Source organism: Emydura macquarii, unplaced genomic scaffold (genome assembly GCF_026122565.2).
Source record: "Emydura macquarii macquarii isolate MOO-44397 ecotype Brisbane River unplaced genomic scaffold, CSIRO-AGI_Emac_v2 contig_1170, whole genome shotgun sequence".
Classification (NCBI taxonomy): domain Eukaryota; kingdom Metazoa; phylum Chordata; order Testudines; family Chelidae; genus Emydura; species Emydura macquarii.
The window spans coordinates 459,785-473,240 of record NW_027131307.1 but is presented as its reverse complement, the minus strand read 5'-3'; the positions used below and the strand labels follow the sequence as shown (position 1 = coordinate 473,240).

Below are 13,456 nucleotides of genomic sequence, written 5' to 3'. Positions count from 1 at the left end.
AATGGAGAGTTCTGAAAACAACAAAAGTGATAAAAAGGTTTAAAAACCTGACTTATGAGGAAAGATTAAAAAATTGGCCATGTTTAGTCTTGAGAAAAGACGACTGAGGAGGGACCTGATAGTCTTCAAATATCTTAAGGGTTGTTATAAAGCAGATGGTGATCAATTGTTCTCTATGGCTACTGATGGTACAACAAGAAACTATGGGCTTAATCTGCAGCTAGGGAGCTTCAAATTAGTTACTAGGAAAAACTTTTTAACTATAGTTAATAGAGCATAGTTAAGCTCTGGAATAGGCCTCCAAGGCACGTTGTGGAATTCCCACCATGGCTGATATTTAAGAACAGGTTAGACAAATACCTGTCAGGGATAGCCTAGATTTTATTGGTCCTGCCTCAGCTGGGGAGGGCGGAGAGGGGAAGAGGTTTACTTAATGGCCTCTCGAGGTCTCTTACAGCCCTATATTTTTACATGATTCTATAAAAACCCATGTCTATTAAACAACCAATCCTCCTTGGCAGATGAGATCCAAATAGCTATAAACTTAACCAATATGTTATTTCATCCAATATGTTATTTTAAAATGTTTCAAGCATAGATCTTCCTGACACTCCCTGCTATAATTTGAGATTTTTACAATAAAATGTTCCTACTGAAAATATTTCTTTCCCTTGTTGCATTGTGAATAATCTACACACAAAAATTATACCACCAGTAAATATAGAAGTTTGTTGATAAACAGTGGAGATTGAAACTGGAGGAGACAATAAAAGGTGTACATTTTTTGTAAGCAAGTGTAATGCTTTTTTAAAAAAACATCTATGAAATTCTACACATTTTCAATCTCAAGTTTTTCACAAAGTTTGTTTATATTTTCCCAATTCCACTTCAGGAACTCCAAACTGGGTTGCCAAATAAGAACTGCAGGGGAAAACCCTTTGCTCCTAGCATCTCCTGCAATGTCTTTCATGTCCCCCAGGAGCTAGCCCTGCCCCATCCATCACTCTCAGTTCTGGAAGCATGGTCCCATACCACCCTTCCTTGCCCTTCTCTCCATGATCCCTCTAATCCTTCCTGGACTTTTCTCACCACTGTTCTTCCTCCCCATTCCTCTCTACCCACCCCAGCATCCTCAATACCCACACAGTACTGGATTCAGAAAAAGGCCAGACTGTTTTTTAAAACATTTATACAAAAGCACTGCTCTTTACTAAAGCTCTCCTCCCTTGTCTACTTTTCTTTTCCTCCCCTCACTTCCCCAGAAACTAACCCACCCAAAACAGGAGGAATCTCTCAATAATGCCAACCAGACAAATATATTATCTATAACATGATTTTACATAGAAAGAGCCAAAGGTGGGTTAGAATAATAATACCCAGCTCTCAAACTGCACTTTTCATCAGTAGATCTCAAGACACTTTACAAACAAGTTCAGGGAATTAACTTCAATCTTAACTATATAGCACCGCAGAGCAACTAGCCCCTCTCATAAAAACTCCAACCCACCCACCGCCCAGGAAACAGTGAAACTAGCTATATGCAAAACACTGCCAAATGCACAAAATAAAACGAAAGAGTAGAAGAGCTTTAATCTTTCATTTACAGTAATCTTGTGTTATAAATAAAATCAGATAGTGGGAAGTGTGATTTTTTTTTAAGTCGATAGTGTCCTTTTAGTACAAATAAGTTTACCTTGGATTTCATCTTTTATTCTGTCACTTTGGCAAGGAACTTGCCTGCCCATTCCCCTTTCATATAATTTGGTGAAACTAGCTGTTTCCTACAGAAATCCTACAGGCTCTCCACAAAAGGGTCCACCCATGACAGTCTATTTTAAATTAATCCAATCTAGCGAAATATTGTTGTAGAATCTATAATCAACAGTGCTTTGTTAAAGGGACCAAGAAGTAAACCTTGGAAGAGCAAAACCTCAAAAGATTCAAACTGTGCCTCGACCGTTTCATCCTCTCCTCTACCAACTTCCTTACCTACATTTTCTGGCTCATCAACATATTACTCTGACTCAGACAGAATCTCTATGAAACAGTAAGACGTTCCCCTGTTTAATTTTCAAGCTGCTAATATATTTAGGAAGCTATGCAACAAGTCTCCCTCCTTCCCCTCCCCCTCCCACTGAAAATGGAATAAAGTTCCTGAACACTGAATGGCCATGCATCCATCACTTCCACCCTCTCTTCCCCTCCCTCTCAAATACATCACACCACACATTAGGCAAGCACTGTTTTCTGTACAATTGCTCAAGCAGCAACTCCACCTTTCTGCAACTAACAAAATATGGCCATCATTCCTAGCAGCTACTGCAGTGTTTCACCCTCAATAGCAGCTTCTGACTACTAAGAGTATGACTGCTTATTTCCAATGCATTCAGCAGGGAAATTCCCCACTGTCCTTCACAAGTATGCAGAACATCACACACAGCAACAACACTGGGGAAGCATACGTTATTGCACTTCAGAAAAATCCTTCCATTTAGCATTATTCACTTTACTACTCTGTTCTGATGTTTCCCATCCATCTTTTGTCAGTCTTGTCTATTTAGAATGACTAAGCTCTTCTTGGGCAGGGTTATCTTACTATGAACTTGAATAAGGTGTAATGCAATGAGGCTTTGCTTTAGGTAAGGGCCTCTTTGCACAGCACTACTATAATACAAAGAAGCTGCACATTCCATCACTATTCAGCTACTGCTCAGGCAATAATTAAAGCAATACCTCTATTAGAAAAATCAGGAAATGGTTTAATTAATCCAAAAAAATGGATTAAACAATAGGTTTGGTCATTCAGAATCTCTTCAGGAGCAGAAAAACTTAGCACTTATCCAATTTTTTTTAAATCTATTACTTAAATCTAACACCCAAAATTGCTATAGCTAAGAGACTAAAAAATTCTTTCAATGTATTTTGTGCATTTGATAACATTGCTGTACAGTCAGTTTCACTGTTTTGGAGTGGTAGTTTGGTTTGTTTTTAGCAGTAGGGCCTATATCCAGAGGGCACTTTCCAAACAGAGAAGGCATGATCTCAGTTCTGAGAACATTAGTCTACCCCAGTTAGTGATTTTATTTTTTTGTCTGGGTGAGTCTCACACTAACAGGGAAGAGAAACATTTTAAGACAGAAACACTTGACTGTAATACTCACAAAATAGGCAGAGGCCCCTAGGAACAAGTTTTGTATCAGATGTTGTTTAAAAATTGACTAGATTGTGTTGACAGTGTCCCCCTGCCTTACTTCTCTAGTGTGAAAGGATAGAGAAATTGCTGTTATGGTATATTATGTACAAAATGAACTTCGAGAAGTCTCATGCTCTGTGTCCAGTGAGGCAACATTGATCAAGAAACAAACTGGCCTCAAATCACAGCAGTTATTCACACCTGTGATTGTAACAGTCAGTGGCAGCAGACATTGGGTAGATCAGACAAGCATGTTTCACCTACACCTCCATCAGTTGGCAAAGCTCCACTCATGTCAAATCCTTAGCTCCATGGTATATTAATACTGTTATGTTCCCAAAGTACTGTTACACTTGTGCACCCCAACATGTGAACCAGTGACCAACACCTTATATTTGCAGCTAGTCTTCAATAAGCACTAGCAAGTATTTTATACACAGAGAGGCACCTTGTTTACAAGGGAAAGCATTACCGCCATGTTGGGCCAAGCTCCAGATAAAGACCAGTGAAGGCTTGTTCATCTGGAAGTTGGACATCCAATCACTGTAAAAGACTATTGGCCTAAACTGTGCTCTAGCCTGGTCATAAGGCACAATTAACAAGACTTCTCAGATAGCAGCCTCCTTCTAATTGCACAGTGTGTTGTACTGGGGTAGGCTCCTAAGAATCTCCTCTTATTTCTCTACCTTATTTGAGTCTTCAGCACCAACAGAATTGATCTCAAACCAGAAACACCTAGGTGAGAAATGGCCATACCAGCAGGGGATCCAGGCCTGGCTGCACAAAGCTCCAAAATACTATTCACTGTCAACATGGGCTACATTGGAACCTGTTAAAGTGGGATTTTAATCAGAAGAGCATCTATGCAAAAAAAGGCAGTCATGACAGTTATGATAGAGCAAGCTGGAGTATATTCTAACTCATTCAATTGTTAATTGAGTTCCAAATGCAAGGCCAATTTCTGCTGTCTGTTACACAGGTAGCCAAATTTGACCTAATGTATATTTTAGCAGTAAAGATATGCAATACAAAAAAAACCCATATAGCTTAATTTCAGATTCCAGGTTCAGGTGGAAATTGGAAAATCCATCTTTTTACTTGTAACCTATACACATTTGACCTTAGAGTCTGACACACAAACATGGAACCCAATGAAGCTTTTTAAAATATTTAACATGCCAGTGTTTCCAAATTCCTCTTCAGAACAGAGCCAAACTTCACTTTTCTCTTACACCAAGTATGAAATATTTTAATCAAAAGACGTGTTTGTAATTTAAGTAATCTTATTTTACATATTTAAAATTTTAAGTGTTTTTTGTTCAACTCTAAATGTTTGACTGTTTTGTAGGGGAAGCTTTCCTTCGGTTTCTCTCACTGTGGAGTACAGAGTCCTTGCCTATATAGGTAAACAATAACTGGCTCAAAAAAAAAAAAATAAAAAAATAAAAAAATCACAGTATCAGTCAGAATACTGACCAGGCTGACATTGTAAAAACAAAACACATTGTATTTATCTCCTCCAAGAGAGACTTATCAATTAATTCTCTCTAGAAGATTTGTTATACTTAAGTACAAGTTGGATTAGGGAAAGGAGAGAGAAGATTCATTCAAACAATAGCTTTTACACACAACACTAATTAGAGGAATAAAGTGTTGAAAGGAATTTAAACTGTATTAGCCTGATACTAGCCAGCACAGGTAACCACATTTCTATGAACCTTCACAGTTAGAACTTGAAGCCACTGAATTTCTTTGAACCACGTTCCTCAAATTCACATAGTTCGTGCACAAATGTAATCCCAGTATTTCAAAACTTAACCCAAAACATATGAAACTCACTGATAGCATAAAATCTTACAGGAACAGTGTCATTATCTTTAAGCCCTCAAAACTATTTTAGCTTAGTAGGGGTTGTCATCTGGATACTTTTTTTTAAATTTTATTAAAAGGACACTATTCATTGAAAATTTATAACCCAGATACCAACTGTGTAACCAAGGAACCACCAAGTAACAAGGAGGTAGTCATACTTGTTTGGAATGCCATAAATAGCAAAAGACCAAAAAAGTTAAGGATTTCCATTTGATTTTCTTGGATACTACTACATACATTAGAAAGTAAAAACAAAGAACGCTTGACAGTGTTCCCCAAAGTGTCAGTACAGAAATAAACACTTACTTCTTGCTGCGCTCTTCGTGGCCATTGGCACTGCTCAATTTGTTCTCATCCTAAGCAGGGTTGATAGAAGAACATCGTGAGGACGAAGTGGTAACATTTCAAGTGGTCAAAGGGTAATGGGAATAGGAATAAGAAAATACAAAACAAAAATTTTAATACTAAATTACGTGTTTATAGTTTAATATGGAAAGCTATAAAAAATTTAAGTAGTCATGTTTAACCACTTTGCTGTTTACATTTAAGTCATACAATTATAAAATACAAGATTTACGCTTAAAAATATATGAAATTGTAGATACTTCCTTACATGATTTAGATAGTAAATTATCCTGTAGATTTCAGCACTCAAGTGGTTAAATGTTATTTCTATAAAATGTAAGAGGAAGTTTCAGGTTTAAGCATTTTTCATGTGCTATGATCCCTTTGATCAATACCAAGGCTATATCTCTGCCTAAGCCCCAAGTGGCCATGCTAGCAGCCAGCCACTATCGATTTCTTGTGACCGATGCCATTCCTGAGATCTTCGCTCATTTTCGTTGGAGGGTTGTAAGAGCTTGATGCCACCTCTGTCACACATCTCGCCCTGAAGCAAACAGGGATTCACACTGCTTTAGTAACGTCGACTCCCAAGAAAGTCATCAAAAATCCACCAGTCCAGCCTAAACATTCCCTATTTCCATACCTGTTTACATGGAAAATATCCATGTTAAACTAGGACACAAGAATCTTAACATTACAAATTATGGCTATCTCCTCAAGATTTTACGTAACTACAAATTATTACATAAAACTAAATATACAGTGTTTAAAGCTTACAAATGCTCATCCAAAACGGATACCACATGGGTGTGCTAAACACTCCAAAATAGACTAACAGTAGCTGTTATATATTTATTCTACATTTAATCACTCCAGTTACACCATGAATACAACTGCTAAATTATTTCAAGTTTATACACATTTCTCGTGAAACCAGTGCTAATGCATGCATAATGTTAACACTTTCACCACCAATTGGTGAAAAAACGAAAAAAGACAGTATATATTTGCTGCCTGTTAAGGTCAGAGACTAAGTACATCACTACTCTAGTCATTCAGAAGTTTTAACAGAATTTTGTGTCAAAATTGGTAGTTCCTAATTGAACAACTAAAACAGAAGAGTGCAACAGCTATTTTTAGAATGACACTGCAGACTGAGATACTGTCTTTTACTTGCTAAAGAATGTATCTATTCAGGGATCCAAGAATTTTGGTAAGTTCTTTCACGCAGCAATTCATTGCCATCTGCCCTGTTAAAAGATGAACCATCACCAGTCTTTTATGTTAAAAATAATAGTCACTCGCCTCTTGCACTGAGCAGACTATTTAAAGATTTACTTGCCATGGACTGGTGAAAAGGTTATTCTTGGAACCCTGCTATTTTCCCAAAACACTGCATTCACCTTGTTGCTATACCAAACTGGAGCTGGTAATTTTAGGCGAGTCATTTTTTTTTTTTTTTTTTTTTTTTACCTAGGGGACCACGGTACAGCGATACGTCACTCAATTACTACCTTATGATTGACAGTTCACACTGGAATCAAAGGTGAATTCATGGGAGTAGAGGTGAGATATCGTTAGGCAAGTCTACAAAGAGAGATAGATGGGCATTTATTCATCACGCTGAAGTGAAACTACTGCACAATATAATTACATTAACAGTATATATTTATTTGCAAGTTACATGTAATGCATCTCCAATAAGATAAATCATGAGGGCTCCAGGGATGTTAGTTTACAGTTCAGCAGTAGTTTCATGAATAAGGCTAAATTAAGGTAAGTACAAGACCTCACTGGCACATTTTTCTCACCTTCTTGTAAGGAGCCTCAAGCATTGCTTCAATATCAATATCGTCAGCCATTTTTCAGGACACCTAAAAGGAAGAGCAAAATCCATCAGACAGGAAAAAACCCCATAAATTATATCAATCTCTAACAGCTCCCAAGCCACTTGAATTTTTGGTGACAAGGCCAATGTTGGGAAGACCCCAAATATGCAAAATGATTTTTAGTTACAATGCATACTAATAGGAGTGGCAAGGTGCTCAATAGACCACTTATTTGACCACTGTCAAACACTTAATATTCCATCAAGAATGCCTTGATGTTGGCAGAGGTCTACCTTTTTGACTGGATCATGATGTTATCCGTTAGCAAGCCTACATAAATAACTTAGATCACTCACTTTACTACATGCTAATGCCACCTATTGAGAAAAAAATTAAACTAACTGAACGCTGAGTATCTTGTTTGTTCTAGAACAGCGGTTCTCAACCGGTGGTACGCATACAACCAGTGGTACACTGAAGAAGGCTGGGTGGTACGCGAGTCGTGTCGTACCGCACCGCCGGATCCGCCGCCACTGGAACGGCCCTCCCACCCACCCTCACAAAACTCTGCTGCCGAAAAGGGGAAACTGTGGAAGGGTTTCGGTGGAGGGCATTGTTCCCGCCATGGAGCCCGCTGCGAAACCCCGCCGCCGCCGAAAGTCCCGCCCCCTTTTTTCCCCCGAGTGGGAAAAAAAAGGTTGAGTACCACTGTTCTAGAAGATTCTAGCCAATCATGTACATGCATACATACACACAATCTTTATTTGTATACAAGGCCATCACTGTATACAGCAGTTTACAAAGACCATTAAACAAGTTCAAAGATACAGTCCCTGCCCTGAAGAGCATACAAGCTAAACTGACTAGACAAATACAGAAATTAACCAGAAGGGAAAAGGAGAGAAGGATTCACAATAATTAAACTTCCTCTCCAAATAGAGGAAAGATGTACAGCCTTTAAGCTGCCTGAAGAGTAGGCTTGCTGCCTACCTAGCATAAGTGCATTTAAAAATTACTTTTTTCTTTTATAGTTGCTATGTTTGTTTTCTGTTTAATTTCATTTTCTTTTGTAATTGTTCAGTCTTGTTCATATTTAAATACTAAGCTAACAGTTTAAAAAGTAGTAATTCTTCCATTTTTTAGAACGTCATTTTACTGTTTCACATTTTCTGAGTTAAAATAACTCAATTAACTAACCTATTTCTTGTAATTAGGCATATATATCTAAGGCTAAGCCTACTGAAGACCATAAAGTCTTACTCACTATTATTCTAAGTTAGTGCTTTAAAATATTTGACCAATTATTTTTGGACCAGTCAATGACTAAACTCTACATACTAATAAAGTCCTTTGCAAAATGATACTGAGTGAGAAACATCATATGGAGAAGAGTCAGGAAGGCGTTTGCAGTGGGAGTCTAACCTGCATGCTGACAGCAGAATGTGATATAGGGCAACAGCAAGTCATGGCTATGAATGGAAGATGAAGTTCAAAGAAAAGAACCATACGCCACCACCTTCATCATAAAATGTCTGAAAGATTCTCCTACACACAAATATGATTATTTATAAAAAATTCAGGCCTTACACCCAACTGAAGAACCAGTAGGGTTTTCAGCTTACCAAAAGAAGCAAGACATAAGCAACAGAGAAGGGACATGTATGTAAACTGTTTAAAACTTGGATTTTGCACATTTCCAAGTTACATAGATTCCAAGGCCAGAAGAATTTGATCATGTGTTTGCAGCATCAAGCCCAATAATTTGCAGATGAACTAGAGCTTCTCATTGAAAGACATCAATCTTGATTCAAAAATGTCAAGTGATAAAGGATCCGCTACATCCCGTGGGAAGCTGTTCCAATGATAATTAGCCTCACTGTTTAAAAAAAACCTGGTGCCTCATTTCCCATTTGAATCTGTCTAGTTTTTCCAACTTCCAGCCATTAGGTCTTATATTTTTGTTACATTAAGGAGCCCTTAAGCATCTGATAAAAGTACCTACATGGAGAGAAGGTAAGAGAGAACTTAATCACACTCTAAAACTTACTCTTCTACGAGCTCTTAGCATTCGCTCTAATCCACAGCATTTCACTAAGAACTCATATTGAGTTGGTTATATACACGATTCCCTATATCTTTTTTAAATAACTGCTTTCCAGGATACATTTTCCCATCCTGTAAATAAGGCCAATTCTTTTTTTCTAAATGTATATGGTTTTGCATTTAATGGTGTTAAAATAAATTTGTTTATATCCAACTTCCCAAGGAATTCAAACCCTCTGAATGTGACCTACCCTTATTACCATTCCACCTATCTTTGGTATCATCTGCAAAGTTTATCAACAATGATTTCATATTTTTAAAACAATTCATTGATACAGAAATTGAACAGCACTGGACAAACAACTAGACACCACTAGAAATACTTCCTTTCAATGAGGATTTCCATTGAAATGTGGACAAGGGTGATCCAGTGGATACAGTGTATTTAGACTTTCAGAAAGCCTTTGACAAGGTCCCAGACCAAAAGCAAATGAATGTGTCATGGGATAAGAGGGAAGGTCCTCTCCTGGATCAGTAACTAGTTAAAAGATAGGAAACAAAGGGTAGGAAGAAATGGTCAGTTTTCAGAAAGGAGAGAGGTAAATAGTGGTGTCCTCCAGAGACCAATACTTTTCAACATATTCATAAATGATCTGGAAAAAGGGGTAAACAGCGAGGTGGCAAATCTGCAGACAATACAAAATTACTCAAGACAGTTAAGTCCAAAGCAGACTGCAGAGTTACAAAGGGATCTCACAAAACTGGGTGACTGGCCAACAAAATGGCAGATGAAATTCAAATATTGATAAATGCAAAGTAAAGCACATCAGAAAACATAATCCCAACTACACATATAAAATGCTGGGGATCTAAATTAGCTGTTACCACTCAAGAAAAAGATCTGGATAGTTCTTTGAAAATATCTGCTCAATGTGAAGCAGAAATCAAAAAAAGGTAACAATGTTAGAAACCATTAGGAAAGGGATAGATGAGACTGAAAATATAATAATGCCACTATATAAATCCCTGGTTCACCCAAATCTTGAATATGGCATACATTTCTGGTCACCTCATCTGAAAAAAGATATATTGGAACTAGAAAAGGGTACAGATAAGGGCAACAAATATGACCAGGGGTATGGAACATCTTCCATATGAGGAGAGATTGAAAAGTCCGTCTTTTTAGCGTGGAAAAGTGATGAATAAGGGGGAATATGATAGAGGTCTATAAAATCTTGATTGGTGTGGAGAAAGTGAATAAGGTTATTTATTCCTTCACATAACACAAAAACTAGTCGTCACCCAGCGAAATTAATAGGCACCAGGTTTAAAATAAACGAAAGGAAGTACTTGTTCACACAGTCAACCTCTCAAACTCTTTGCCAGGGGATATTGGTAAGGCCAAATCTATAACAGCATGGAAAAGAGAACTAGTTAAGTTCCTGGAGGATAAGTCCATCAATGGCTATAAGCCAGGATGAGCAGGGATGCAACACCATGCTCTGAGTGTCCTTAGCCTCTGTTTGCCAAAAGCTGGCAAGTGGATGACAGGGAATGGATCATCTGATGAGTGCCTATTCTGTTAATTTCCCCTGAAGTACCTGGCATTTGCCACTGTCAGAAGATAGGATACTAGGCTAGATAGACCGTTGGTCTGACCCAGTATGACCATGTTATGTTATTAACAATTACATTTCTGAGATAAGTAATTTAGCCAAAATCCATTAAACATGTTATACTGATTTCATATACTGTAATATATACTGTAGTACTTTTTTATTGAGACTATACAGTACTAAAGAGTCAAGGCGGCTGAGTACTATCTTTTAGTGGACCAACTCCTGTTGGTGAGAGAGACAAACTTTAGAATTTACACAGAGCTCTTCCTCAGGTCTGGGGAACAGTTTCAGAGCTGAGGAAGAGCTCTGTGTATGCTTGAAAGCTTGTCTCTCTCACCAACAGGAGTTGGTCCACTAAAAGATAGAACCTCAACCACCTTGTCTCTGTAATGTAATACCCTTGGACCAATATGGCTGCAAAAACCCCGCATACAACATATGGTACCAAGTCAAACATTACAGAAATCAAAGTTACCTTTACCAAACTTGTAATCTCATCAAAAACAACACTGTTTATTCAACAATACCTATTTTGCATAAAACCATGTTGAATGGAACCTATTAGTTTAATGCTAGAATAAGAGTAGTAAAGATTTAACATTCCCATCCTCTTTGATTAAGGGTTCAGAAACTCACAATGACTATGTGAGTCATACAACCAGTGGAACAGAAAGAGGGAAGCAAAAACCTGTCATCCACCAATATTTCTATACATAAAACAAAGCAGAAAAAAACCCTAAAACCTTTACAGGGCACCCAGTCAATGCTGCAACAGGTGCAAAGCCTGCCTCTACTGTAGCATCATCTTCAATGGCAACCTCCAAGGTATTTTTTTATTGCGCTTCTACCCTTTTTCTGCTTCTTCATAATGCATAAAGGAAACCTAGTTTCCACTCCACCCTCTTTCGATTTTCCCCTTAACTATTTCAGAAATATTATTCTAGTCTTCACTAGTTTTGCTGCAAGCTCCAGGGAGGTCTCTGGGATGTTTACTGTGAGCTGTAATACCTTCACTGAAGGTGGAATGGTGTATCTTGAAGGAATAAATGTATTTTCTTACAATGTGTTCAGTTAACACAGTAAAAGTCTAGTGAAAACAAGATAGTTTGTAGTTTTCACGTGTTACCATGTCAAGAAAACTACTAGGATTGAGTGCAGGCCGTGCTTCATTTGCACCAGGGCTGGGTCCTGAGGCACCTTGCTGCATCAGTTATAAATGTAAAAAAATTAGTTGAGCCCCAGCACCTAATTTGTTGAGCCCTGACACCTCTTTCATTACAAATTAAGCACTGAGTGCAGGATTTACCTGAAGCTGCTAATGTGATAAAGCTACACTTGCCTTGCCTACCTTGCATTAGCAATGTTAGTTAACTGATAAACACACCATGTGTTGTGTCCCTAGCCAGTACAAAGCCAAAGCTACCTTTCCCCAACATGTTGCTACTTAAGTTCCATAGGTGCTAACCAAATACAAACAGCTATAGACTGCCAAATCACCTCCCCTTATCCGTTGTCCAGCGTCCACTAGCTCGGCCCGTCGCAGCCCCCAGGCTCTCCCCCTCCCGAGCTGCCAGCCCACAATTGATCATCCCAAAACTTTCCGAAGAGGCCCTGCGGTCCGGGCCATGGCGGGGGTCCGGAGGAGCTTGGGCGGCAGCAGCTGCGACAGGCGTAGTCTGGGCCGAGGCCCGGATCGCCAACTACGTGGCTATGGGAACAACCAGGCCAACAGCTGCGGCCTCCTCCAACACGCAGCACCGCCTCCAACGCGGGTCTGGGCGAGGACAGCCGCTGAGAGCCCTCGGACCCCGGGATTGCGGCCAGGGCCCTCCGCGGGGAGGCGGGCCTGGCTGGTAAAACGGCCCAGCAAGCTCTCAAAGAACTGGCCGGTAAGGAAGCGGAGGCTCTGACCGTGGCCCCCCGCAGGCGACAGTGGGAAGGCACTCTCGGACCAAACGCAGCCGCGGGACGGGGACTGCCATGAGCATGCGGGCCCCGCGCGGTTACCTGCGCTGCTCTGGGTTGCGCTTCGTGCTTAGGCGCCCGGGATCCGGCGGCGGCTCTTTGGGTGGCGGCGGCGCTAAGGACGAGGATGGGCCCAGCGGCGGCGAGTCCCTCGGAGAGGGGGCTCGAAGGAAAAGGGACGACTCAGCCGTCTCCGGGCACGCACGCGACTGGGGGCGCCTCGAACGCTAGAGGCCGCTCCGGGGCGCGCGGCTTGGGCCCAGCTCTAGCAGCGGCGACTGCTCCCTGAAATGGCGCCCACCGCGTCTGGCTGCTCGGGAGGGACTGCGCGCACTCACACGCGGGGCCGCCCAGAGCCCGCTGCAGGGGCTCACGCGAGACTGAGACAAAACAAACAAGGCTGAGCGCGTCCTTGACACATAAATATCGCGAGACCCCACACCCGGAAGGGGTGACTTGAAGAATCGCGAGAACAAGGAAAAGTCCCGCCCAAAGTGTTCAGCTCAAAGTCTCGCGAGATTCGGAGGCCTCAGCAACCGCAAAGGAAAGGTCAAAGGTGAAATTTGGAATTTTAAACTAGAAATGTAACT

General features: G+C 40.1%; 1 protein-coding gene across 7 annotated transcripts in view; it reads right to left on the bottom strand.

The window, feature by feature from the left end:
- Positions 1 to 13,200, bottom strand: part of RBM39 (RNA binding motif protein 39) — a 55,203-nt gene extending 42,003 nt beyond the window's left edge. Inside the window, exons 1-4 of one of the 7 annotated variants that reach the window (XM_067546851.1) lie at positions 7,222 to 7,655; positions 6,925 to 6,997; positions 5,806 to 5,954; positions 5,372 to 5,421 (exon numbers count right to left, since the gene is read on the bottom strand). In XM_067546851.1, coding sequence (XP_067402952.1) covers positions 5,372 to 5,421; positions 5,806 to 5,841 — 86 coding nt within the window. In that variant the 5' untranslated portion in view covers positions 5,842 to 5,954; positions 6,925 to 6,997; positions 7,222 to 7,655. Of the gene's footprint in view, positions 1 to 5,367; positions 5,422 to 5,678; positions 6,898 to 6,924; positions 6,998 to 7,221; positions 7,656 to 8,661; positions 11,116 to 12,908 lie in introns of those variants that run through there. The other 6 variants (XM_067546853.1, XM_067546854.1, XM_067546849.1 and 3 more) reach the window with 6 other exon arrangements.
- Positions 13,201 to 13,456: the final 256 nt, after the last annotated feature.